Genomic DNA, 27,588 nt, shown 5'->3' with positions numbered 1-27,588 from the left:
ACAAAGAAGGTGGCAGGACCTTTATTAAATTATTAACACCACATGTCAATACAATTACCAGTACCCTTCCTTGAAACAAAATATTGCAAATGTGCATTGTTTTACGTATTTATTTATTATTAAGAAAAAAAACAACACATTTTGCTTTGTTTTATACACCTAAAACTGAAATCATGCAAATTATATACAGTGGCATTTCAGGATATACATTACACCTGCATTACACTGCATTACTGTACACTCACTATAAAACATTTTTGAGAATATTCTGAAAAGTAGCATTTGAAATTGGGTATGTATTTATTTATTATTCAGGTATGTATGTATGTATGAATTTATTATTCCAAAAAATAATACATTTTCTTTGTTTTATACACCAAAACTAAAATCATACAAATCATGCATAACCCCAATTCCAAAAAAAGTTGGGACAGAATGAAAAATGCTAATAAAAACAAAAAGGAGTGGTTTGTAAATTATATTCACACTTTACTAAATTGAAAACACTACAACTACACATTATATGATGTTTTACCTTTTGAATTTTTTTTATTATTATTTTTTTATTATTATTATTATATTTTTATTTTTTATGTACAGTAATTTCAAATTAGATGACTGCAACACGCTCCAAAAAATTGGGACAGGGGCAATTTAAGACTAATAACAATTTGACGAGTTAAAATAACAAGGCAATGTGAAACAGAAGATGTATACTGTATAAGGTGCCTCCAAAAACAGCCTAGTCCTTCAAGAGCAAGGATCGTTCAAGACTTAATTTGCCAGCTGATGCTTCAGCAATAATCCTGCACTTGGAGAACAATGTTCCCCAAAGACAAATTGGAAGGATTTTGGGGCATTTCACCCCTCTACAGTGCACAATATAGTTAAAAGATTCAAGGAATCTTGTCAAATCTCAGTACGTAAAGGGCCAGACGAAAACCACTTCTAAATGCACATGATCTCTGATCCCTCAAAAGTCACTGTCTTAAAAAAACGTCACTCATCTGTAATGGATATCATGAACATGGGCTTGGGATAACTTTAGTAAACCTTTGTTAGTCAACACTACTCACCGCTGCATTCACAGATGCAAGTTTAGACTTTACTATGCAAAGCAGAAGCCATACATCAACACTGTCCAGAAGCGCTGCTGACTTCTCTGGGCTTGGTCTCATCTTAGATGGAAAGTAGAACAGTGGAACTGAGTTTTTTGGTCCGAAGAGTCCACATTTCAAATAGTTTTTGAAAAACACTGCCACCATGTTCTACGGGCCAAAGAGGGAAAGGACCATCCAAGCTGTTATCAGCGTCAGGTCTAAAAGCCAGTGTCTATATGGGCCAGGGGTGTGTCAGTGCCCATGGCATGGGTAACTCACACATCTGTGTGAACACCATTAATGCAGACAGATATGTACAAATTTTGGAGCAGCATATGCTGCCATCCAGCACCGTCTTTTCCTGGGACATCCTGGCATTTCCAGCAGGACAACTTCACACCACATACTGGCCGAATAAGCAGAGAGTGCGGGTGCTAGATTGGCCTGCCAGCAGTCCTGACCATCTCCAATTGAGAATGTGTGGTACATTATGAAACGCACAATACGACAACGAAGACCCCGTACAATTGTGCAGCTGAAGACCTGCATAATGGATGAATGAGGGAAAATTCAATTTTCTAATCTCAACAAACTTGTGTCCTCAGTGCCCAAATGCTTAATAAGTGTTATTAGAAGAAATGGTGATGTTTCACAGTGGTAAACACTCGACTGTCCCAACTTTTTTGGAGCGTGTTGCAATCAACTGTTAAGAAAGTACTGTACATAAAAACATTTAAAAAATGAAAATGAAATTCACAAGGTTCACTAAACATCATAAAATGTTTAGTTGTAGTGTTTTCAATGTAGCAAAGGGTGAATATAATTTAAGAATCACTCCTTTTTGTTTTTATTAGCATTTTTTTATACTGTCCCAACTTTTTCAGGATTGGGATTGTACAGTGACTAGTGAATTTAAGGGATTTATATTACAGCTGCATGCTGTACACTATGAAACATGTTTGAGGATTCTGAAAAAGAAACATTTAAAACTGGGTATGTATGTATGTATGTATGTTTTATCTTGTCATCAAATCTCACTTAGCTCCACCATTGCTTAGAAGACTCATTTCATACTGCTTCTCTGACTGTATTTGATAATGTCCACTTGATTTCCTCCTTCTCCACTCACAGAGAAATAACAAGATGATCAAAAAAAGCAGTAGGCCTACAATAAATGCTACTACAATTGCAATGTTAATGTGAAAGTTGCCTAAAAAGGAAAACAGAGAAAGGATTGTTTGATTAATGAAGAAATACAATTAAAGTCGATATAATTTGCATAAGATGAATTCTGTGGATGGTAAAGCATGTTAAAAAAAATTACTGTACAGTCATATAGAACCGAATTAAAAGCTAGTTGTAACAACTATCAATTAATATTTAACGTGGAGCATCCCTATATCCTCATAATATCAGCTTACAACCTTTTATCTCCACAATGAAGTTCTTCTCCTGGCGTCCAAATTCATTCGTGGCACTACATTTATAAACTCCAGCACTAGTAAACGTGGCTTTCTGGATGTTTAAAGTGATGTGACGATGGCGCCTCTCAGTGGAGATGTTCTTATTGTTAAAACTCCACCACATTTCAGGTTCTGGGTTACCAGTGGAACTGCATTCTAGGGTTATATTGCTGTCTTCTACCACAGTAAATGTAGCTGGCTTGGTGTCAAACATTGGGGCATCTGTGTTGGAAGATTGAGATTAATTTAGGCCCAAATTCAAAGCACAAAACAGAAATGCTGACACAATTTAACAATGCATAATAAAGCTTTTTTTTAAAGTTTTTTTTTTTATGGAAAAGTTTGTCAATGAAGTTTTCTCTATAGAGCAGCAACTTACACAGGATGTCGATGATGAAATTATGATGCGCCGTTCCATGTTTGTTACTTGCAATTAAATTATGCCAGCCACTATCATTACATGTGGGATAATATGGAAGCTGGATAGCTTTATCATCTTTGTAGAGGAAAACATCTGGAGTTGGGGATCCATCAACCAAGCAAGGAAGTTTAAAGAGCGTTTTCTCTTTTATTTGGTAGTTTTCACTGCAGTTAAGCTCTGGGGGGTCTTTGTCGGGGGAAAACAGGCATTAATATCAACTTTAACAACACAAAGACAGTCATAGAGATGACAAAATTCATGTGTTACACTTACATTCTAATGTGATATTTATGATACAACTGGAGTTCCCATGTTTATTACTGGCAGTGATTATATACTGGCCAGAGTCATATTTGTCGAGAAGCTTGGAGACATTGACAGATGATGATCTATGTCTCCAAGAGATGTTAGGGCGAGGGTTACCCACAACAGAGGATGAATTTAAGGGATAGGAACCCAATGAGCTCCATATCTTTGGTGACCAGTCATTACAAACGTTGATTTGTGGCTTAACTGAAGAAAAAAAAAGAAAGTCTAATTTACATTACTACTGCTCTGAAAGGTTGTGTGTGTTTGAGCTTTTTGCTCACTGAAATGTATGGGTACATTTTGATCACTAACAGTGCACAGTAATGTTGAGAGGTTCTGATGTCACTCTAGGAGGAGGATGAGGTCCGTCCGGTCCCAGTTCCAGTTCTGCTTCACACCTGTACTGAACTCCATCATCAGTTCTGTTTGCAGTGATCAAGAGTGTTGCAGATTCACTCACTGGAGTCTTGGTTTTGTCATTGAAGGTGGTGAAATTCACCAGAGTCTCTCCTTTGAACCATTTCACAGTGAGATTATTAACCGGAGCCACATTCTGAATGTCACACTGGAGCTTATACTGTTTGTCCTCAATCATTGGTCCTGTGTGATCCACTGTGCTGATGGACACACTGTCTGGAGTCTCTGTGAAGGAACATTTAAAGAGTGTTATCTCTACATCAGTTATATCCTATTAATCATTTCAAAGAAAAGAAAGACAGAAAACCTATAATGCATAAAAACTCACTGTAAATAGTGACTGGGAGACGTGATTCACATTGTGATCCATTAATATAGTTGATGTAGCAGATTGGCTCTATGTCCCATTGTCTCAGGTGTTGTATGTTCCAGGTGATCAGACTGTCATTGGTCAAGGGTACACTTCCCTCAGTGGCTTCCCATCCCATCTCACCATGAGGGACAGTAGTGCTACAGTTAACTGAAACAGAACTGTCGTACTTCATGACAACTCTCGGTGGGTTGAGCTGTACAAGGCATTGGGAGCTTATACCTGAATGTGTTAAGGAGTAGGGTATGAATAGAGTGAATAACAGCACATAACTGCAATTTACAAACTGTCAATTATTTGGGGTGCTTGGGATTTTGTAAAATCTGACCAATGATATATAGGCTATATACTAGACATATAAGCTAGACTGAAGGAGGCTTGGGAGCAAAAACAATGTTTAATCATTTGTGTAATATTAGAATAGTCTTTACTAGATTTTACATTTTCTGAAAAAACTATCATTGGTGCTACACTCGATTTCTTGATTCTAGGTGTTTTGGGTGTTTGTCGGGGTGTTGTTATACAGTTGCTAAGGTGTTCTGAATGGTTGCATAGGTGTTGCAAGGGTGTTCTGGGTGGTTGCTAGGTTGTTGCTAACTGGCCCAACTCAAAACATCCCAGCAGAGTCGATCCATACTTCAGAATCTAACCATAAAATGTAAGTCATCCGGGTATTTCTAGCTTATTCACTTATGAATGCTGAAGATTTGGACACACTACTCCACTGGCATGCTGTTTTTCGGTATACTATGTAGTAGGAAATTATGGATATTCGGATGCAGTGTCTGTGCTATGCTAGTCCTTAGAAATACGTAGTGCAGGTCCCTCCTTCATGCTTGGCATGTCTGCCATGCATAAATCCATTTGCTTGGAAAAGTAATATATAACCTCCCCTTAACAAGGTTTCATTCATGTTCGTAGGCCACAATGGTGCATGACAAGTTATATGCCAAAACGTAATACTTAAAAGAAGGGGTTTAGAACAAAGTATGAAAATAATAATAGTGATAATTATCACTTATTAGTGTCTAATTAATCGATAGCCTAAAAATATATAAACTTACTAATATTAAGAGATTCTGATGTCACTCTAGGAGGAGGTTGAGGTCCGTCTGGTCCCAGTTCCAGTTCTGCTTCACACCTGTACTGAACTCCATCATCCACTTTGTTTGCAGTGATCAAGAGTGTTGCAGATTCATTCACTGGAGTCTTGATGGTGTCACTGAAGGTGGTGAAATTCACCAGATTCTCTCCTTTGAACCATTTCACAATTAGACTTTTAACAGGAGCCACATCCTGAATGTCACACTGGAGCTTATACTGTTCGCCCGAAATCATTGGTCCTGTGTAATTTACAGTTTTGATGGACACAGAGTCTGGAGTCTCTGCAGGAACACATTTTAGAGATTTAGATATCCACAGTCATTGAGTGTATTAAAAAAGTTATTTGTTGAAAAATAAATCCAGGATGGACTTCAAAGACATTAGTCATTAATCTTACAGTTCATACAAAATCTTTGTTTAAACACTGACCCTTAACACTTACTTAAATAATTTTAAACCATGACTTGCACTATACCTAAGTAATATTGTCATTATATTCATGTTGTTTAGTCAGAGGGGAACTGGCCCCCACAGTGAGCCTGGTTTCCCCAAAGGTTATCTTTCTACATTAATCAAACATCTTATGAAGTTTTGTGTTCCTTGCCACAGTCACCTTCGGCTTGCTCACTGGGGTTATAAATACAATTATTATTTAATTACTTATTTTTATACACAGTTTACAATCATAGACTTTAAGACTATTATTTAAGACTTTATAGATATTACAGTTTCATTTTCTGTTAATGCAGGACTTTCTGTAAAGCTGCTTTGAAACGATGTGTGTTGTGAAAGGCGCTATACAAATAAAAATGACTTGACTTGAATTTAAGGTGCACATTTAAGTATCTTCTAAAAATTATTTGTTACCAGTTTTGCATTATTTGAGACTTTCAATGGAACTCACTGTAAAGAGTAACAGTGAGATTCTGTGAACACTTTGTTTTATTAGAGGAGATGTAACAAGTTTGCTTTAACTCCCAGTTCCTCGACTCATTCACTCTCCAGGAAATCAAATCTTCAGAAACCTGCACTGCTCCTTCTGATATATTCCAGAATATGACGTCGACTATGATGCTGGTGGAGCAGTTCACAGAGGCTGAAGCTCCATATTCAACAACCAATTTAGGTGGGTTGAAGAAAATGGGACAGTCATCTAAAAAAGAAAGAACAAGCACAACGTATTCCAATAAAATGTGTGGAAATTTGTTATTAGTTCATAAACATTTCATAAACCATTTGAAAAACTTACATTTCAATACAACTCTGAATTAATGTCTGTATGAGACATTATTGGCTTAATTTCTGGTGCTTTATGTTCACAAAATGCACAACAATAATGGTCTAAAATTTAGCAATTGCGTTTTAAGAATTGTGTATTGCATTTACCTACTAAATAATGTTTAGGAACAAATACTAAATAAATAAATAAATATATAGATACTGTAACGTAGTCAAAGAGACGATGATGTGTGATGAACTCAAGTGGTTTTATTTACAAACGTAATATCCAAAAAACCATAACTCCAAACGTGAACAAAACAAAAACATGAACTTGACTAAGCTTGACTTGAACAAAACATAAACTTGACAAAGCTTGACTTGAACAAAATATGAATATGGACATGACATGACATGACATGACATGACATGACATGACCTGACATGACATGACATGACATGACATGACATGACATGACATGACATGGAACTTGGCATAAACAATTACACAAACAATACCTGACAATGGACAATGGCAAACATGAGGCTTAAATACATGGACAAGGGAGAAAAATTACAATGATAACCAATGACAAGACAGAACTGATAACAAGATAACTAGACAATAAACCAATGAAATCAAGACACATGAACATGGAGGGAAACATGAAATCACATGACCAGGGGACCACATGACAAGATCATATGACAAGGAAACAGGAACAAACATGGCACGGAACAAAACACATATAACCCTGACAAATACATACATACATACATACATACATACAGCCAGGCAGCTGCTTGCTTTTAAATGCATTTAAATGTATAAACACACAATTAATTACTGAGCAATTTTTCACAGCTGATGTTGGGGTAAGGGTCATTTTGGCTGCAATTCTTTGGTGTAATTTGTGGTGTTTGCTGTGTCAGCTGTACGGCTGTATGTACTGTGCAAATCATGAACACTCTGATTAACCTGACAAACATTTTCCCTCAGAATATTTCAGCAATCATGACATGTGTCCCGTATTTCTCTCAAATCAGAATTAGCGATGCTGGATTCATGAATGAATCATTCTTTTTAGTCTGACGTTAAAGGAATAGTTCACTTAAAAATGAAACTTCTCTCATAATTTACTCACCCTCATGTCATCCCAGATTTGTATTACTTTCTTTCTTCCGCAGAACACAAATGAAAATTTTTAGAAGAATAGCTCAACTCTGTAGGTCTATACAGTGCAAGTGAATGGGTACCAAAACTTTGGTGTTCCAAAAGCACATAAAGGCAGCATAAAAGTAATCCATATGACTCCAGTGGTTAAATCCATGTCTTCAGAAGCAATGTGATAGGTGTGGGTGAGAACCTAGGGGCAGTGGTAGCTCAGCGGTTAAGGCTCTGGGTTACTGATCAGAAGGTCGGGGGTTCAAGCCCCAGCACTGCCAAGATGCCACTGTTGGGCCCTTGAGCAAGGCCCTTGACCCTATCTGCTCCAGGGGCGCCGTATCATGGCTGACCCTGCACTCTGACCCCAGCCTAGCTGGGATATGTGAAAAAGAAGAATTTCACTGTATATGTGCAAATGTATAATGTGTGATGAATAAAGAAAATTATAAAAAAAATTATAAATTATAGAAACAGAACAATATATAAGTCCATTTTTTCTATAAATCTCCACTTTCACTTTCACATTCTTCTTCTTTTGTTTTTGGTGATTCACATTCTTTGTGCATACCTCCACCTACTTTGCAAGGAGGAGAATTTATTAGAAAATTGACTTAAACATTGATCTTCTTCTCATCCACACAATTATATAGTTTCTGAAGAGATAGATTTAACCACCTGGAGTCTTATGGATTACTTTTATGCTGCCTTTTGGAGTTTAAAAGTTAAAAAAATCTTAGTTTTTCTTCAGTAGAAGAAAGTCATACACATCTGGGATGGTATGAGGTTGAGTAAATGATGAGAGAATTTTGGTTTTTGGTGAACTATCCCTTTAAGTACACAGTAGTGTACGTACCTTTGTCTTTTTGTCCAATTTTCAAATACTTTTTCGCTTTAAATCACAGTTTGTCATCTTGTGATGCACTTCGGAGCTGGTTGTTTTTCTTCATGGCTAGAACGCTTTTTGGTAGACGTTTATGAAAAAATATGGAAAAAAATATTGAATGAATTCATGAATTTATCATTCTTTTGAGTCTGTTCTTTTCAGTGAATTAGCCAAACGGGTTTGCAATATGCTCTGAATCGATTCAGTCCGATTCGTTAAAAAAAGAATAAAATCTTTGCAAATATCTGATATTTTGCAATAAAATTAAAAATCTATGATATATATCATTTTTCATTTGATTATGTTATTCGTAATGCTTCATGGTATTGTATTTCATGGCCTAATAAAAGACATTAATTACACAGACTTGCACCTTTGTCTTTTGTGTCCCGTTTTCAAATACTTTTTGGCTTTAAAGGGTCATGAAATGGAGAATAAAATTTTCCTTGATATTTAGACATATAAGAGGTAACTGTACTATACCCACGAGACATTGCTCATTTGTATTTTCACATCCCACAACATACGTCATCGCACCCTTGGCCCCGCCCACTGGCGCTCAATTCGAGAGAGCAGGACAGACAGGCCTTGTGTGGCTAACTATTCCTGAACACCAAAGGGGACCCATCTGGACTATTTTGAATTATTATATAAACATGAAGTATTTGTATATTAACATGAACTACACAGACTCTTTGACAGCTGTCATGTGTCTTGCCCCTTTTTAAAGACACAGTGTCAAGTTACAACTCTAAAAGTGAGAAGCAATTTTCTTTCATTCATCTGCTGCCTTTTGTTGCTTTGAGCACAAACACATCATGGACATGTTCTTTCGCACATCTGCGCTATTTTTAATTGTTGGTGTATGTAAACATAGGACATCTTTGACGATGGACGTCTTTGACCATTTCGGTGTGTTTCTGGCGATGTGCACCTCAGTGCGCCTTCAGTATGTGTGTGCGGCATTTTACTGTGCTTTGGATTATGTGTGTGCGTTTTTTTTTTCGGCTCGTCACTTGCGTTGTCCTTATCTCTAACACTTGTTTCTTGTTGTAGTGATGGCGGAGGGAGATATAAAAAGGCGCACGAGGCGTCAGAGTGACAGAGAGAGAGACTGTACCTGTGTGTGCTCGATAGAAGCCTTTCCTCGTTTGTGTGTGTGACTACTTGGCCACTGGGTGTCTTTTTGTTTATTTTTTATGAACAACGCTGAAGAATAATAAACATACTCACATTGACAGTTCGCTGCCTCCTGACTCCTTCATTACCCAGACAACGAACCTTCTACAGGCAGTTAAAAACACTTGGACCCGATCAAAAACATAAGTAAACCATTTCATTCAAGAATGAAAACATTTTATAACATTATCAGTGGACCTCAGGGAAGATAATAAAATAAAATAAAAAATAGCACATCATGATCTCTTTAAATTGTTTGTAATCTTGTGATGCACCTCAGAGCTGGTTGGATTGCTTCATGGCTAGAACACTTTGTGAAATACTTTATGAAAAGCCTATGGGAAAATTAATGGGAAAAATACTTCTGGAACCAATGTGGCTGAAAAAATTAGCAACCCCTGGAACATCCAAGCAACTACCTGGAACCCAAACACAACCCCCTTGCATCATGGCAGTGAGTCTTGTACAGGCAAGTATTGCTCAAAATCTTTTCAGATAATCTTCAGTAAAAATCTAGTTTAAAAACTTACTGTGTAAATAAAAAAATATGTGTGATATTTGTATGTATAATTAACAAAATCGTGGTGCCTTTTTGGCTTAAACTATGTAGGTTGACCAAGTCAAGACCTGTTCAAGAGCCGACAAAGAGCTGGAAAAGAAAAGAAGGCCTTGAGCTCAAAGGTAAAAGCTGAGTGTATGTAAGTGCATATCTTTAGTTTTGCAACATTGTCTAATTGACAGGAGCATTTAAGCTTTATGGTCCTTATCGCTGTTCTTCAGAGCATCTATAAAACTTCTCTATCATGAGATAATTTCAACCATATGTTCTCACCCTGAGCATTGAAGAAAAAGAAAGACTTTTGGCCATTGGAAGCGCGAAACCACTTGATGCAAAGGTTCCTGTTCAGCGTCACCAACCACTCCCTCTAAAACATTTTTAAAAATCCCAAAGTAGCTTTTGGTGTTGCTCACACTTATTTCAGAGTATGCATTTTTATATGTATTGACTATGTAACTTGTGCTCTTTAGAAGTTTGAAAAAACTTGGAACATTCAGTAGATATGAAATGTGTGAGGGAAGATTACACTTAAACCAAATCTGGTGGACTAAGTAGTCTGCAAAGTGCCACAACTTTAAAACACCCAGTTTTGTATGTAAATGCAAATGCAGGTTTAATCACATCACCAATAACCAGAACTAAACAAAGCAGATTAAGTTTTAGAAAAAATGCAGAGTAAGCACGACTCACGATCCCTTCAAAGACAGACACCAAGATACGTAGAACAAGAATTATTCTCAAAACAAAATGAAAGCCACACAAAATGGAGAGAACTTACCGCCATGTGTAAGGGTGATCAGCAAGAGAACTATCAACTGCTGAGACAGGAGCATTATGAGCAACACACAAATGAAGAGTAGTGATGCCAGTGATGGATGATGGATGCACAAGGTCTCTTTTGATGCACAAGATTTGATTGTGAAAAGGATTTATGTTCACGTAGATGCGATAGGCATTGTGTAATGCTTGAGATGATGGCAAACAAGTGAACAGGAAATCCAGCCCATGCTGTCACATTTTGAAGAGGAAAACCATGTACTTGGAACCGCGAAAGTGTGAAGCAATGTTCTTAAAAATAATATAGCAAATGATTTGCAATTCTGGTGAATTTAAAGTTTAAAATGTCAATATGTTGCAAATGAGCCAATCAGTTGTTATGTCCCAGGACATATTTTTATTATATTTATATTTATTTATTTATTTAAAAAAATATTTTTTTATTACATCTGTTGATGTATTGTCTGTGGGTTGTAACCTGTCACCTATAATTTTGAATGATAGGCACTTTGGTAATGACTAAAAAAATAAACATTATGTACATTAATGCAATACAATACAATAATATGAAATATAACAAAATACAATGGCGCATTAGATATCTGAATTAAAATATTAAAATGATGGCCTTTGCATAAACAATTTTAAGGAAAGTCAATGAATGAGCCTGAAGCTCCTCAAAGACAATTATGCTTATTGTCACAAATGTCCTCTGTCTTGTGTTTATTGTTGTATAATTCTATTTAAAACTCATTAAAAGTGGTCTGCAAATTTGTCTCTGTTCATGTTACACAGGTTTGATCATCATGGCAACACTCTTCAGGGAGTATGAGCCTCCGTGGAACTCCGCCCAGTAAATACCATCCTGGTATCTATTTCGGTAATGGCCACCTCTGTACCAAATCCCATTCAAGTTAGAGTGGGCACACATGTGATACCACCAGCCGCCCTTCTGGTAATGAGCACAGTTGCCTATTTGGAAGACATAGCACAGATTGGACAATTGTTTTATTAAGGATAGACCAGAGACTTCGGCAATATACTGTACCAACAGACCTTAGGTCTGATTACCTGAGTAAGCATCCTTATCACGGTCCAGAGTGGTGAAAGCTTTATTGTTGTGCCATGAGAGAGAGTCTCCTGCATTGCCTTGGTAACTGCCTAACCGTAGACGATACCAGTCACTCTCTGGTTCCACCTGAAAGCTGTCATATTCTGCAAACACTTGACGTCCTTGCCAGTCCTCCATGGTGACTCGCAGCTTGTAGGTGGCCTGAGAGGTGAGCCAGTACAGGTGCTCCAGACCCAGCCAGTATTCTCCATCCAAATTTCCAAAACCTTGCTGTGTATAGTCAATAGTTATGTAGTTAATATAAATCTATTCTAAAATAAGCATTTATTTAGTATTTGGTATATTAAAAATATACTTGTAAAAATTTACTAAACAGTTTGCACCACTTTTGCGCGTGGTATACTGTATCAGTGACCTGCATCTTTAAGGTGGACTCAGTAATGTTTTATGCATGTCGTCTTGGACTTACACTGACACCTAGGGGCCTGGATGCAGCATCATTCAAACAAAAAATAATACAGTAGTTTTCTGTTACCGATGGCATTGTAGAAATTCACTATTCACAGTCAGTCATAATTAATTTAATCTAGGAGTGAAAATGTCCAATAACAGGATGGTTACTGAGATTAAGCGAGTAGTATTCGGCTGGTCATGTGATCTTAACATGGCAGCCCCCATAAGGGGATTAAATTAATCATGGTTGACTGTGAATAGTGAATTTCTACAATGACATTGGTAATGGTAACTAAAAATTATTGAGTTTGAATGGTGTTGCATCCATGCCACTAGGTGTCGGTGTGAGTCCAAGATGACATAAAAAAAAATTACTGAGGCCAAAGTATTTGGTTTTCTCCCTGCTGTGCTGGTATTTCTCAGACTTTCATTCATGTGCTATTTGCCTGGCACAATTAACATTGCTTTATTAACACCTGAGAAAAACAGTGAGTAAACTGAATTTTATTTAAAGAGATGTTTGTGAAAACAATTTTGTCGAATCTGGCAGCAGTAATAACTGCCAAATGATGGAGAAGAGCATTAACCTTGCATATATCCAGATGTGCAAGTGTACTTTGGGCATGATACAGGTGTATGGATCATAGTAGTGGAGTGATGCGGTACAATAGGGGTGGATGATATAAGAAAAAATGTATTTCGCAATATTCTTGACATTTTTAAGCGATAATTATATATATCATAAAATAAAAAATTTTTATGGAAAATGATTCAAAACTTTTTCTTTTAATTAATTTCCAAAATAATTGAACACTTATGTCATATTGTTAGTAGGTAAAATCTGTCCAGACAAACATTGACGATGGCTTGTTTGACATTAGAACCATCAGACAGACAGCTAGCTAGATAATCAGACAGACAGAGAGAGAGAGATTCCAAACATGTGGAGTGTCGTTATGAAATATAAAATGTGACATGCACGTGCGTACACAAGGCCACGTGTGACTGATTGGTCACTCAAAATTCTAAATAGTTGCAGGTGGGCATGGAGGAGGAGAAGGGCGGGGGTAGTGAAAAAAGGCGGACAAGACTCTCACTCTCTAACGTACATTATGAAACCAAGAGCGACGGAGACACAGACATATGTTGAACTGGGTAAGTATAAAGTAATTGTAATTTATTTGAATAATACAGAAATGCATGTTTGACTGAAGTTTAGTCGAGCTAATCAGTTGCAAGGTAAGTTGAAGAAGCTAGGTTTCCTTTAGCAGTTATAGCTTAATGTTAGCCTAGCTAGAACATTGTAGTTAAACTGGATTTCTGAGGCAGCTGGGCTTGTAGTGTGGAGTTGGTCTGTTTGAATGGAGCACTTTATTCTAGGTTCAGTACATAATCAATTTAAGCATTTTCCTGTAGCCCTTGCTGATACAGGGCAGTCCAACTCTATAAGGGAGTGCTCCAACTCTTCCAGTCACCGATCACGCCATGGAAGTGATAGAATATGCTCCACTTCTCGTTTCATCTTATGTTTCTACTCAAGACATGCACAGAGAATATTTTAAAGTTTTTATTTTTTATTTTACACACAATAACATGCCCCTGGATGGTCTGGCGGATGTATCTGACATGTGTCAATAAATGTTTTATTGGCACTTTATCAATTGTCTTTGTTTGAGAGTAATTATGAATATAATATGTAGATATAATGAATATAATATATAGTCATGAATTCATGGTTGAAATTAGATTGAATTCAAGTCGTTGAAACAGCCGGAAAATGACATATTTTCAACTTTAACTATGCAACCAAAATTAGTTGTAGAGGGATGTCTTTTTATAGAAGTCTTTACAACAACCTGTAAAAGACGGCTTTTCACCTTTCATTTTTCAACCAAATATCAATGTTGTTGAGACGTCAGGCAAAGTTGTCTTTTCAACGTCTTTTCAACTATTTTTGCTGGGTGGGCAGGGCTATTGACAAAGACTGAATAAAACATAATAATTAATAAGCATGTGAGCATCTTGATGCTCTTAACTTAATTATAATGTAGCCTAAAGTTCACCAGGCAAATAGGTCAGTTCCTAATATTTCAAAGGGTTGTTGAGGTTTTGTTATGTCCACCTTGTACTGCTCCCAGGTCTTAAAGAAGTTGACAGAGCCATCCTGTCTCCTCTGGATGACGGTCCAGCCACCCTGAGCTCTGCTTTGGTCACACCAGGCCTGTAGCAGATGGTTAGTGTTGTGTGGACGCAACAGGTAGATGCTACTGGTTGTCTCTCCTGACTCCAGCACATGCTGACAGTCCTGCCACGGCCCTACAAAAGAGACATTGTGCCCTTTTGAGACATATCTAACTGATTTAACAAAAGCTTTTAAACAGGTCTAAAGCTTTAAGAGAAGGTAGAGAGAAGGTAATTTATATATTTTTCTATATTCAGAGTTTTTGTTGTAGAATTGAATAACCGAGAGTTTGTGTTGTGTATGAGATGCCTTGCATTGCTCTATGGGTGAGCTCTGTAATGAGCAGACAGTTTGGAGGAGTGGTGAAGACGGAAAAGAAGAGCCGCTGTTCTGTTTGTCGAGAAAGTAGCAAGGTCATTAACTGTGTATTCTCAGCTTATCTCTTAGCCTTTGCTTATCAGCTCACCAAGGAGGAATTCCCACTCCCACAAAGCCAGAAAAAAAATGTCACCTATCGCACATTACTCGTAGCCTCAGCATGCACACATTTATCTAGCTACCTAAATGGGTACATACCTTAGACTTTTGGTATTGTTTTTAAAGATGCTCCACAGGCCGCCCTCAATCGTGCTGGGGAGTATTGGTGAGTACCCTGGGGGATACATATCAAGCTTTGGTGGATTCGGGCTTTTCCCAAGCCTCCATCCACCAAACGCCTGGTACAAGACGGGGCATTGGGCACAAATAATTGGGTGAAGGTGCTGTGTGTGCACGGTGATATTCACACATATCCGGTGGTTACCACTGAGATACTATTCAGGGGGAGGAAATTTGAAGAATTTATTGAGGGAAATTTGTACGGATGTGTCCTGTGAAATAATGTCTCAGTGTTTGATGTGCAATGCTATTGCTGGAGAGGCGGTGCCAGGGCATCTACATCTGCTTTGCATCAAGATGACACAAGGGAGGAGGTCCCCGCAGGGAATTCCCAGAAGTGGATTTCCCTCTAGAGCAGTCACGTGATGAGTCCCTCAAACACGCATTTGACAAAGTGAGAATAATCGATGGTCAACAGCTCCAGCCTAACGTCGCGCTCGCATACCCATATTTTTAAATTATTAAAGATTGGTTGTATCGTGTGATGCAGGACATTCAAACAAAAGAGCATACAACCCAGTTATTACTACCGAGGAGCTGTCGGGAAGCTCTCTTCCAGGCGGCTCATCATAATCCAATGGCCGGCCATTTAGGACAGGAAAAAACACTTTTTTTTGGCTGGGCATTCACGGGGACGTTCGCAGGTGGTGTGCAGCATGCCGTGAATGTCAGTTAGTGAATCTACCAGCCACCCCAAAAGTGCCATTGCGCCCTCTACGTTAAACAAGGTCCCCGTCGAAAGAACGGACCTCTTCGGGCCATTAGAACGTGGACATTGCTTTGCATTATTTCTGGTGGACTATGCAACGCGATATCCGGAAGCAGTGCCCCTGCGCAACATCTCAGCACATAGTGTTGCGGAGGCACTCTTCAGAATAATCTCCCAAGTGGGGTTTCCAAAAGAAATCCTCACTGATCATGGCACCACATTTATGTCACGAACACTATGCGAACTGTATGAATAATTGGGTATTAAATCGATTCACACCAGTGTTTCTACCCACAAATGGATGGGTTGGTGGAACGATTTAATAAAACCCTGAAAAACATGATCCGTAAATTCGTACACAAAGTTGTTAGAAATTGGGATAAGTGGCTCGAGCACCTGTCATTTGTAGTGCAAGAGGTCCCACAAGCCTCTACAGGGTTTTGCCCATTTGAGCTGCTGTATGGGCGATGGCCGCATGGCGTGCTCGACATCATATGGGAAACTTGGGAGGAGGGACCTTCAAACAGTAAAAACTAAATTCAGTACGTTCTTGATCTTAGAGCAAAACTCCACACTTTGGGTCAATTAACGCAGGGGAATTTTCTCCAAGCTCAGGAACATCAAAGCTGGCTGTATGACAGGGGCAATCGACTACGAGAATTCACACTGGGAGATAAAGTGCTTGTATTGCTGCCCACCTCAAGCTCTAAATTACTCGCCAAGTGGTAAGGGCCCTTTGAGGTCACACAGCGAGTTGGAGATCTCGATTATGAGGTTAAGCAAATGGATAGGGGCGGGGCACGTCAAGTTTGCCACCTCAATCTCCTAAAAGCTTGGAGGGAGGCGGTCCCAGTGGCCTTGGCAATGGTAGTTCACGAGAGGGCGGAGCTCAGGCCAGAGGTGACACTCAAACCAGTCTCCTGTGGAGACCACCTCTCACCATCATAGCTCACAGAGGTTGCCAAGTTGCAAGCGGAATTCGTGGACGTGTTCTCGTCTCTCACCAGTCGCACGAACCTCATAGAGCACCACATCGAGACCACCCCAGGGGTAGCTGCCCCTATCGCTTTCCTGAACACAAAAAAAAAGGTCATTCAGGAAGAATAAGAGGTAATGTTCGGGATGGGCATAATAGAAGAGACACACAGCGATTGGGTCAGCACGGTGGTTCTGGTACCTAAGAGCGATGGGACGGTCTGATTCTGTGTGGACTATCGAAAAGTGAATGCGGTGTCTAAATTTCATGCGTATCTAATGCCCCGGATTGATGAATTGCTTGATTGGTTGGGCACGGCTCAATTTTATTCAATACTGGATTTAACAAAGGGTTATTGGCAGATCCCCTTAACTCCAATCTCCCGAGAAAAAAAATGCATTTTCCACACTGTTCGGTTTACACCAATATGTGACCCTTCTGTTCAGTTTGTTCAGGGCCCCACCACGTTCCAGCATCTCATAGACAAAATTCTCAGGCCACATATGGCATATGCCCCCGCTTATCTAGATGATATCATCATTTACAGTGCATCCGGAAAGTATTCACAGCGCTTCACTTTTTCCACATTTTGTTATGTTACAGCCTTATTCCAAAATTGATTAAATTAATTATTTTCCTCAAAATTCTACAAACAATACCCCATAATGACAACGTGAAAGAAGTTTCTTTGAAATCTTTGCAAATTTATTAAAAATAAAAAACGAAAAAGTGCATCCTGTTTCCACTGATCATCCTTGAGATGTTTCTACAACTTGATTGGAGTCCACCTGTGGTAAATTCAGTTGATTGGACATGATTTGGAAAGGCACACACCTGTCTATATAAGGTCCCACAGTTAACAGTGCATGTCAGAGCACAAACCAAGCCATGAAGTCCAAGGAATTGCCTGTAGACCTCCGAGACAGGATTGTATCGAGGCACAGATCTGGGGAAGGGTACAGAAAAATTTCTGCAGCATTGAAGGTCCCAATGAGCACAGTGGCCTCCATCATCTGTAAATGGAAGAAGTTTGGAACCACCAGGACTCTTCCTAGAGCTGGCTGCCTGGCCAAACTGAGCGATCGGGGGAGAAGGGCCTTAGTCAGGGAGGTGACCAAGAACCCGATGGTCACTCTGACAGAGCTCCAGCGTTTCTCTGTGGAGAGAGGAGAACCTTCCAGAAGAACAACCATCTCAGCAGCACTCCACCAATCAGGCCTGTATGGTACAGCGGCCAGACGGAAGCCACTCCTCAGTAAAAGGCACATGACAGCCTGCCTGGTGTTTGCCAAAAGGTACCTGAAGGACTCTCAGACCATGAGAAACAAAATTCTCTGGTCTGATGAAACAAAGTTTGAACCCTTTGGCCTGAATGGCAAGCGTCATGTCTGGAGGAAACCAGGCACCGCTCATCACCTGGCCAATACCATCCCTACAGTGAAGCATGGTGGTGGCAGCATCATGCTGTGGGGATGTTTTTTAGCAGCTGGAACTGGGAGACTAGTCAGGATCGAGGGAAAGATGAATGCAGCAATGTACAGAGACATCCTTGATGAAAACCTGCTCCAGAGCGCTCCGGACCTCAGACTGGGGCGAAGATTCATCTTCCAACAGGACAACGGCCCTAAGCACACAGCCAAGATAACAAAGGAGTGGCTACGGGACAACTCTGTGAATGTCCTTGAGTGGCCCAGCCAGAGCCCAGACTTGAACCTGATTGAACATCTCTGGAGAGATCTGAAAATGGCTGTGCACCGACGCTCCCCATCCAACCTGATGGAGCTTGAGAGGTCCTGCAAAGAAGAATGGGAGAAACTGCCCAAAACTCCAATCATTGGTGTGCCAAGCTTGTAGCATCATACTCAAAAAGACTTGAGGCTGTAATTGGTGCCAAAGGTGCTTCAACAAAGTATTGAGCAAAGGCTGTGAATACTTATGTACATGTGATTTTTTTCGTTTTTTATTTTTAATAAATTTGCAAAGATTTCAAACAAACTTCTTCACGTTGTCATTATGGGGTATTGTTTGTAGAATTTTGAGGAAAATAATGAATTTAATCAATTTTGGAATAAGGCTGTAATATAACAAAATGCGGAAAAAGTGAAGTGCTGTGAATACTTTCCGGATGCACTGTATATTAATGATTGGCAGGGGCACATGCAACATCTGAGAGCCATCCTGAGATCGCTGCGGCTGGCGGGGCTCACAGCCAACCCGATGAAGTGCGCAATTGGGTGGGTGGAAGTTTGTTATCTGGGGTTCCACTTGGGCCATGGGCAGGTGCATCCGCAAATTAACAAAACCGCAGTGATCGTGGCCTTCCCACTGCCCAAGACCAAAAAGGAGGTGAGACAGTTTCTGGGGCTAGCTGGCTACTACCGAAGGTTTGTGCCTAGTTTCTCTGACGTCACCAGCCCACTGACTGATCTCACTAGAAAGGGAGCTCCAGATCCGGTTCCAGTGGACAGAGTCGTGCCAATAGGCTTTTCTAAAAGTTAAATCTACACTGCTCTTACATGCTCCAAACTTCTCTCTCCCCTTTATTTTGCAGATGGATGCATCTGATAGAGGGCTGGGGGAAGTTTTCTCGCAGGAAGTGGAGGGGGAGGAGCGACTCGTGCTGTACATTAGTCGTAAACTCTTGCTGAGGGAAACTAAGTACAGCACTATTGAAAAGGAGTGTTTGGAGATCAAGTGGACTGTCCTCACCCTCCGCTACTACCTGCTGAGGTGGGCCTTCACCCTCTGCTCAGATCACGCATGTCAAGCTGGTTGACATGATTTCTAACAACTGTTTCTTGTTACAGTGATAGCAGGGAGAGACCTGAAAAGCAGCCAAAACATGCCAGAGAGGAGAAAGAGAATGAGTGTGCAGCATTGGCGTCTGTTATATTGAGAGTTTGTTATACTGAGTGTTGTGAAGAAGTTTGTTTATTTTGAGAGTGAATTATTGAACCGAGTGAAAAATCGGAAAAGAGTGCATCGGCTGCACGCGAAGGCAAAAAAAATAAAAGCCTACCTGAAGCGCGTCACTGCTCCCCGTCTGCTCCTTCCATACCCAAACCTTTAAACTGTGTTACAACTGTATATATGTGTGTGTAACACACATTCTCATAATTAAATAAATATGTTTCTCCAGAACACGTTTGCCACAATTATTGGCACCCCTAGAAATTCTTATGAGTAAAATATATTTGAACTATATTCCCATTCATATTTTACATTTTTTAGTACATCTGGGTGACTAGGAACATGAAACTGTTCAGCCATGACTTTTTTACTGAAAATATGAGATAACGCACAAGCCAAATAGTCATCCATCACAATGGGTAAGATCAAAGAATAAAGTTATGATGTGCAGAAAAAGGTTATTTAGCTTCACAAAATGGGAAGTGGCTGTAAGAAAATAGCTAAAGCATTGAAAATATCCATTTCCACCATCAGTGCAATAATTAAGTTCCAATCAACTGGAGATTTTAAAAATCGGCCTGGAAAAGGATGAGTGCGTATATTGTCTCCACGCATGGTGAGGAAGATGGTTCAAGTGTCCAAAAATTCTCCAAGGACCACAGCTGGAGAATTGCAGAAATCAGTCGAGACTTGGGGTCAGAAAGTCTCCAAAACAACAGTCAGACATCACCTATGTCACAAAACGTTGTTTGGGAGGGTTTCAAGAAAAAAGCCTCTGCCCTTATCCAACAACAATCTCAAGTGTCTTCAGTTTGCCAGACACTAAAGGAACTTAAAATGGGATCAGGTTCTATGGTCAGATAAAACAAAAATAGAGCTTTTTGGCAGCAAACATCAGAGATGGGTTTTGCGCACACAGAGAGGTAGCCATATGGAAAAGTACCTCATGCCCACGGTTAAATATGGTGGTGGATCTTTAACATTGTGGGGCTGTTTTTATGCCAGAGGTCCTGGACATCTTGTTTGGATACATGGCATCATGGACTCTATCACATACCAATAGATAAAAAAATCAAAACCTGACTGCCTCTGCCAGAAATCTTAAAATGGGCCCTGGTTGGATCTTCCAGCAGGACAATGATCCAAAACACACATCAATATCAACACAAAAATGGTTCACTAACCACAAAATCAAGGTTCTGCCATGGCCTTCGCAGTCCCCTGACCTGAACCCCATAGAAAACCTGTGGGGCGTACTGAAGATTGATATTGATTGATATTTATTGATATCTATTAGAGGATAGATTTTTGTGGATATTTTGAATGAAAGATCAAAAGGATAAACAATAAAGACATATTTTTCACAGCCTTCTTTGCTCATATTTACCAAGGGTGCCAATATTTTGGTCACAACTGTATGTGCTAAACCTAAGCTAACCTAACCCTAATATATATTATTAGAAATATTGTCTTTATTTATAATTGTCTTCATTTATGAATCATTTAAACATTTTTTTTCTCCCCAATTTGGAATGCCCAGTTCCCAATGCGCTCTAAGTTCTCATGGTGGCGTAGTGACTCGCCTCAATCCGAGTGGCGGAGGACAAATCTCAGTTGCCTCCGCGTCTGAGACTGTCAATCCGTGCATCTTATCACGTGGCTTGTTGAGCGTGTTACCGCGGAGATGTAGCGCGTGTGGAGGCCCAATCTATTCTCCGCAGCATCCACGCACAACCCACCGAGATTGAGAACCACATTATAGCGACCACGAGGAGGTTACCCCATGTGACTCTACCCTCCCTAGCATCCGGGCCAATTTGGTTGCTTAGGAGACCTGGCTGGAGTCACTCAGCACGCCCTGGATTCAAACTCGTGACTCCAGGGGTGGTAGTCAGCATCAATACTCACCGTGCTACCCAGGACCCCTGAATCATTTTACCTTCGATAACATCCCCAAAGGGAGGTTTTGTTTGATTAAGCCAACTTCTGAGGACATTTTCAGATATTTTGTCCCTAAAGCAGGGGTTCTCAATCTACCAACCTTATTTTAAGCCAAACCCATATTACCTAAATGATTTACTTTTAAGTACAAGATTGAAACCAATGTTTACCTGTCGGTACATGTTGTGAATTTCACATTTTCACATGTTGTTATTTTTATAATTTTTATAGGAGCATTTTAAAATTTATAAAATTATTTCAAAATGTATTTAATTTAATTTACCATTGGTATTTTAATCACATCTCTTAAACCCCTTCCATTACAAACGTCTTCCCTAAAGTATAGCAAAGTTAAACGCACACACACACAATGATCTTCTGTACAATGTTTTTTTTTTTTTTTTTTTTTTTATGTACAAAGATCTTTTCTGTACAAACTGCAAAACCATCTACTTCTACATTTTGCTATGTGTATGCCAAGTAACAGTAACTATATTTTAGGACAGGCAGTTTTGGTAAAAGAGTAGACGAATGTGTGTGGAATAATCTCACACCCTAGTTAGGGAGGCAAAAGGCTTTGCATTGTAATTCCAAGGTTGTACCACAAAGCTTTTATGAAGGTGGTAATTAGTTGGCCTCTGTAGTGTGCACATGAATGTTTGTGTGCTCATGTTAATACACTGCTGTCGGCCTGAGTGAAGAGTAATGGGGGTCCTTGCCTCTGATAAGACATAGTTTGGAATTCTCACAGATAAAGCTTCCTCACTACGGGTCACTGACACTCAGGGTTTCTAAACTGCTAAACATCATTTAGGAAACACTGATAGTTTCAATTGACCCATTTCTAAGATTCTCACCCTCTTGTCTCTGTTCATTAGTGCTGCATCCTTAGCAAGCACCACTAACATTTTCTATAGAAAATGTAAACATCTAGTTTAAAGATTTTTATGCTACCTGGAGATTTAGTTACAGGGTAACTGGTGAAAGGTGTGTCTGTAGGGTGACTGGGTAAGTCATCAAAGGTCTCCAGTGACTCCTGCAATCTCTGTTCCTGTGGCAAAGGGGCACTTTGGACTCTTTGGACATTGCTGGTGATGTGTTTGGGTTCTGATTTCACATTCAGCAATCCATTTGACTGTTGAACTGGAAGTGATGTCGCCTCCTGTAAAGACCATTAGAAATGTTTGCTGTTGTTTTTGCACCAAGCTAATGGGATATGTACTTGTGGGTTTATGTGATATCTGATGTGAAAGTTTTCAGATGGCTCTCACCTGCTGTGCGTTGGTAGGGTCTTTGAGTTGGCACTGTTTCTCCAGATGTGTTATTAAGTGGCTCTGGTTGCTCACTAGTGAAGTGAGCATGTCATACTTCTTTTCTAGGTCTCTGTAATTACTAGACACGTGCAACACCTGATGGGATTTGCCATTGCAGGGTTGCAAGAAGTTGTAAATGATCGAAAGATTAGAGAACTAGAAAACTTAATGAGTGGCACAATATATACAAAAAGAAACTTTCTATAATTGTTTTTATAATTGTCATAACCCAGATGAAATCACATTGCTTAGAGGTTGCTTTTTAAAAGCTCACAAACCTTATTGTAGATCTTAGTTTTGTTTTAAGTATTAATTTAGTCTCAGATGTTTCTCCTAAAATTCCTGAGGAGTGCTAAAAATTAGGGCTGTCAATCGATAAACATTTTTAATCGATTAAATTACATAATGTGCAGATTAATTAAATGAATTAATTGCAATTGATTGCATATTACATTTACTGTGAAATGCCCCCAAATAAAGGTCATTTAGAATGTAACAATTAAAAATATAATATGTGATAAATATTATAATTTAGATAATTTAAATAGATTACATCATGTATATATTCTGGCAACAGACAAGTTTTTAAAAGTCAAAATATTGTTTGTTTTATTTCTATATCATTTTATATTATTTTTGGTCTATGTCAGAGCTATTCAACTTCATCGCAAGTGGGCCAGATGGAAAAAAAATCTTTGGGGTATTGGGCCAAACCAGAATAGTTTGTTCACGAAAAGCTTCTATCAAATATCATGTTACAGTAGGCCTAAAATATTTGTTCACTATATAAATAAAACATTCATTTATAGCTTTATTTTTTATCATGAGAAAAATACAGATAAAATGACCACAAAAAAAAATAAAAATAAAAATCTACTAAAAAGTGCTTTCATCGGTGATCTTTATGAGAGCGGTGTGATGAGATCAGTTGGGGTTAAGTTTGATTCAGTGTATATGTTTTGAGGTACATATATGTGAATCAATAAAAATTGTTAATCGAAAAAAAAAAGTGCTTTCAAAATTGGTCCATAACAGAGAGAGTAAATCAGACTGATAATAATATTTTTATTGAACAATAACAGTGATTTTTTAATGGAATGATATGCAGAAAATGTTCCTTCTCCCTGAAAGATATCACTGAAATAAGTGTCCTGAGATGTCTGACCAGTCTCTGTGACTGCTCTAGACTTTCTAAATAACAAACAAAAATGTAACTGCCAGCTAAGGACACATACTTTTACCAAGACTTTTATGTGCTTTCTGCCAGTCAATCATTTTACGTGTTCTCATAATGTAGTAGTTGAAGCGGATCATTCAGATTTAATGTTATACTCAGGTTCATAACTGTTGTCAGCTGAGGGCGCTATTTTGATACTGCTGTGTTTCACAACCATAAGAAGACACACTGCCACTCTACTGTTCGGTGAGGGTCTGAACGGTATATTTGTAGGGTGGTGTTTTGGAAAATGTCTGATTTAATGGCACCTTTAATGAAAATAACTTTTCTGTTTCTCCAAACTCATGCTTATCAGTCATCCATTAATTTATTTCTTTAATCTTCCCATTCCATCAAAATGAAAGCTCTGAAAGCATTTAAAAATGCAGCATTTCTGCACGAGACACTAAAAACATTGAAACAATTGAATAACAGTGCAAACAGACACAAAACGCGTTTAGTGCAAACAGCCCCTAAGACAACTGACCACTGAAAATTTTAAACTGGCTGGATTTGGCCAACAGGCCGCCAACAAAAAAAAAAAACAAAAAAAAAAAAACTGAGATGCAAAAGTCTCCATTTGCTCACTATCTTACTCCTGTCTGGAGATATTAATGAGACTGAGATATTAATGAGATCTTCACTATAGAAACTTTTCTGCGTTACCTGGGATGTTGCATTAAGCACCAAACTCTCAAGCCGCCGTTGCTCCAAAGCCTGATCCTTCTTCTGGATGATCTCATTCAGCAGTTGGGCATAGAGTTGGGTGATACGGGCATTCATGCTGACACTCTCCCTGCGCAGAACTCTCATCTCATTGGCCAGTGCCCCTTCCTGCTCCAATTGCCCACGCGTTCTGTCTAGTTGTTCTTGTTGCCGGTCTAACAGCACTCGCAGGGCTGCCATCTCTGACTGGTTGGCACGGGCTGACTCTGTGCTCACGCAGAGGGCCCCTGTTAACTTCTGCTGGGGCACAATGAAGGTGTAGGAACAGCGGCTTGGCTTGTTCTCTGACTCTCCAGATGGCCTTTTTTGACTGACATCACTCTTGGAAGTGTCTGCATTAGAGGCTTCCTTGTGTCTGTCTACACAGCACATCTCCACAAAAAACAGCAAGAGGGCCAAGGCACAAGACAGTGGAATCTCCATTAGTGTGTCTAATGGTCCAGTAATCTGACCAATCAAATCCAAGCAAAAAAACAAATTAATAATTAATCTAAATATGGGACAAAATCTTAGCAATTTACTTTAAAAGAAATAGTTCAACCAAAATAATAATTTACTCACACGCATGTTGTTCAAGAGCCCGTATGATTTTTCCATACAGTGAAATTGAAAGGTGACTGATGCTGTCATTCTGCCTGACATCTCCTTTTTGTGTTAAGTCCTTTTTTACTATAAATTCTCCTCCCTGCCCAGTAGGTGGCGATACGCACAAAGAATGTGAATCGGCAAAAACAAAAGAAGAAAAATGTGAAAGTGAGATTCATAGTAAAAAAGTACTTAAATATTGATCTGTTTGTCACCCACACTTATATCACTTCTGAAGACATGGACTAAATCACTGAAGTCATATGGATTACTTTTATGCTGCCTTTATATGCTTCTGGGATGGCATGAGGGTGAGTAAATGATGAGATCATTTTCATTTTTGGGTGAACTTTCCCTTTAATAATGACAGAATTTTCTTTTTTGGGTGAAAAAACATAGTTTGGGGACTTAAAAAGAAATGGATTTTACCTCACTGGCATGCAAAGGCAAAATGCAGTAACTTCACATTTTGTCAAAATTAACCAGACTGAAATCAGGTCTTTTCAGACTATGATCTGTCCTGTGAGTGTCAGGATTTGCTCAGCTATTTCTTACATTAATAGAAACTGCAGTAACTATAAAATCCACACTAAAACCAAACATTTTGAAGCTATTTTTCTTGTTTTGTCTTTGTTGGGCAGTACAGCCTTTCTATTCTTCAGTTTAACTGGAAATATTTTGGTTATTTCTAGCATTTAATCTGTAGTGACTCAAAGTTCAGCCTGGATCTGACTTGCAAAATCATAATGCAAACCTGTGTCAGACATACATACATACAATTCCTATATATGTGCTAAATCTATAGACTACGTAACTGTCGTAGAACTGTCACCCCCTCACATTAACACTCAGTCTACAGCCTTGGAAAGAACTGAAGACGCCTGAAGTTTTTTGATGGATGCCAGATGTTCTTGCTTAATTTTGGGGGGTAAAACAGTTTTGCCTTTTCTTAGGTTAACAAACACAGTCAACAGAAAACAGCCTGAGTCAACTCATTTCATTCAGTTGTCAAAATCATTTGTTTAAGTCAATGCTGATGAAAAGCAACAGATTTTGTACACATTGTAAACTTAATAATCTATTATCACTAAACATTTACAACAAAAACTAATAAAAAAACACACTATTCCATCGATGCCTAGATAATTAGAGCAGATACTCATGAAAAACATAATACAGAATTGTCAAAAAAAAATGATTAGGCTACTTAAAAATATTTTTCCTGCAATTTTTTATTTATTTATTTATTTATTTGCATTGGACAAAACAGTTTAACCAACATAGTCTCAAGACAACTCGCAAAAATTATCATGAGATGACAAAATCGTAAGATATTGTACAACTTGTACCAAAAGGTATGATAAAATGACACAATACAGTCATCAAATTTTAAGCTACCCTGCTATTTATTACTTTATTTTCAGAAAGGAAACATCAGTGAACAAATGTGTTTACTCTTTCCATATTTGTTGATGCAATACAAATGACAAATTAAATGTTTAATATGATGGGATGGATTCATACAAGGAGAAACACTTTTTATTTTGATTTTTTCTATCAGTAAATGTTTTTTTTGAAACATGGAAATAAATAACTCAAACCATGATTCTGAGAGAACAAATCACAATATACATAAATACAGTATGTTTCTTACCTCCTCAGATAAAATCACCAGATGATCTTCTCTTTTGGATTTGGTGTGTTCAGCTCATCCACTTGTCTTCAGACCAGATATTCAGCACTAAGCTTCTGATCTGCGTTCCTTATATCCAACAGAATATTATTTAAATAAATAAAAAATCCCTATCAAAAAGTAATCACCATTTAACATATTGCCTTTGCATCAATACTGGACCATAATAACTGTAGTGCAGTGAATG

The 27,588-nt window shown here is 38.7% G+C and overlaps 2 protein-coding genes and 1 long non-coding RNA gene across 5 annotated transcripts; 1 reads left to right on the top strand and 2 right to left on the bottom strand.

The window, feature by feature from the left end:
* Positions 1 to 96: 96 nt before the first annotated feature.
* On the bottom strand, positions 97 to 11,190 carry icam5 (intercellular adhesion molecule 5). Of its 2 annotated transcripts, none has more exons than XM_051717295.1 (9): positions 10,970 to 11,190; positions 6,089 to 6,337; positions 5,145 to 5,465; positions 4,039 to 4,302; positions 3,606 to 3,935; positions 3,258 to 3,497; positions 2,943 to 3,170; positions 2,525 to 2,785; positions 97 to 2,310 (listed from the first exon to the last, which is right to left on the bottom strand). In XM_051717295.1, exons 1-9 carry the CDS (start codon positions 11,022 to 11,024, stop codon positions 2,135 to 2,137), a joined length of 2,124 nt encoding a protein of 707 aa, XP_051573255.1. In that variant the 5' UTR covers positions 11,025 to 11,190; the 3' UTR covers positions 97 to 2,134. The 2 variants fall into 2 exon arrangements, with proteins under 2 accessions (XP_051573255.1, XP_051573256.1); XM_051717296.1 differs by lacking the exon at positions 10,970 to 11,190 and adding an exon at positions 8,424 to 8,559.
* LOC127452136 (uncharacterized) lies at positions 8,760 to 20,117 on the top strand. Its single transcript, XR_007899203.1, has 5 exons — positions 8,760 to 10,313; positions 11,764 to 11,848; positions 13,527 to 13,648; positions 19,569 to 19,747; positions 19,825 to 20,117. It is a non-coding gene; the product is annotated as an uncharacterized LOC127452136 (long non-coding RNA).
* Positions 11,399 to 27,588, bottom strand: LOC127452103 (angiopoietin-related protein 2-like). 2 transcript variants are annotated; one of them, XM_051717307.1, is made up of 8 exons: positions 27,363 to 27,588; positions 25,685 to 25,808; positions 25,064 to 25,570; positions 23,140 to 23,277; positions 22,823 to 23,030; positions 14,616 to 14,809; positions 12,040 to 12,310; positions 11,399 to 11,940 (listed from the first exon to the last, which is right to left on the bottom strand). In XM_051717307.1, exons 2-8 carry the CDS (start codon positions 25,763 to 25,765, stop codon positions 11,756 to 11,758), a joined length of 1,584 nt encoding a protein of 527 aa, XP_051573267.1. In that variant the 5' UTR covers positions 25,766 to 25,808; positions 27,363 to 27,588; the 3' UTR covers positions 11,399 to 11,755. The 2 variants fall into 2 exon arrangements, with proteins under 2 accessions (XP_051573267.1, XP_051573268.1); XM_051717308.1 differs by lacking the exon at positions 25,685 to 25,808.

Source organism: Myxocyprinus asiaticus, chromosome 14, assembly GCF_019703515.2.
Source record: "Myxocyprinus asiaticus isolate MX2 ecotype Aquarium Trade chromosome 14, UBuf_Myxa_2, whole genome shotgun sequence".
Taxonomy (NCBI): domain Eukaryota; kingdom Metazoa; phylum Chordata; class Actinopteri; order Cypriniformes; family Catostomidae; genus Myxocyprinus; species Myxocyprinus asiaticus.
This window is presented reverse-complemented; position numbering and strand designations above follow the sequence as displayed.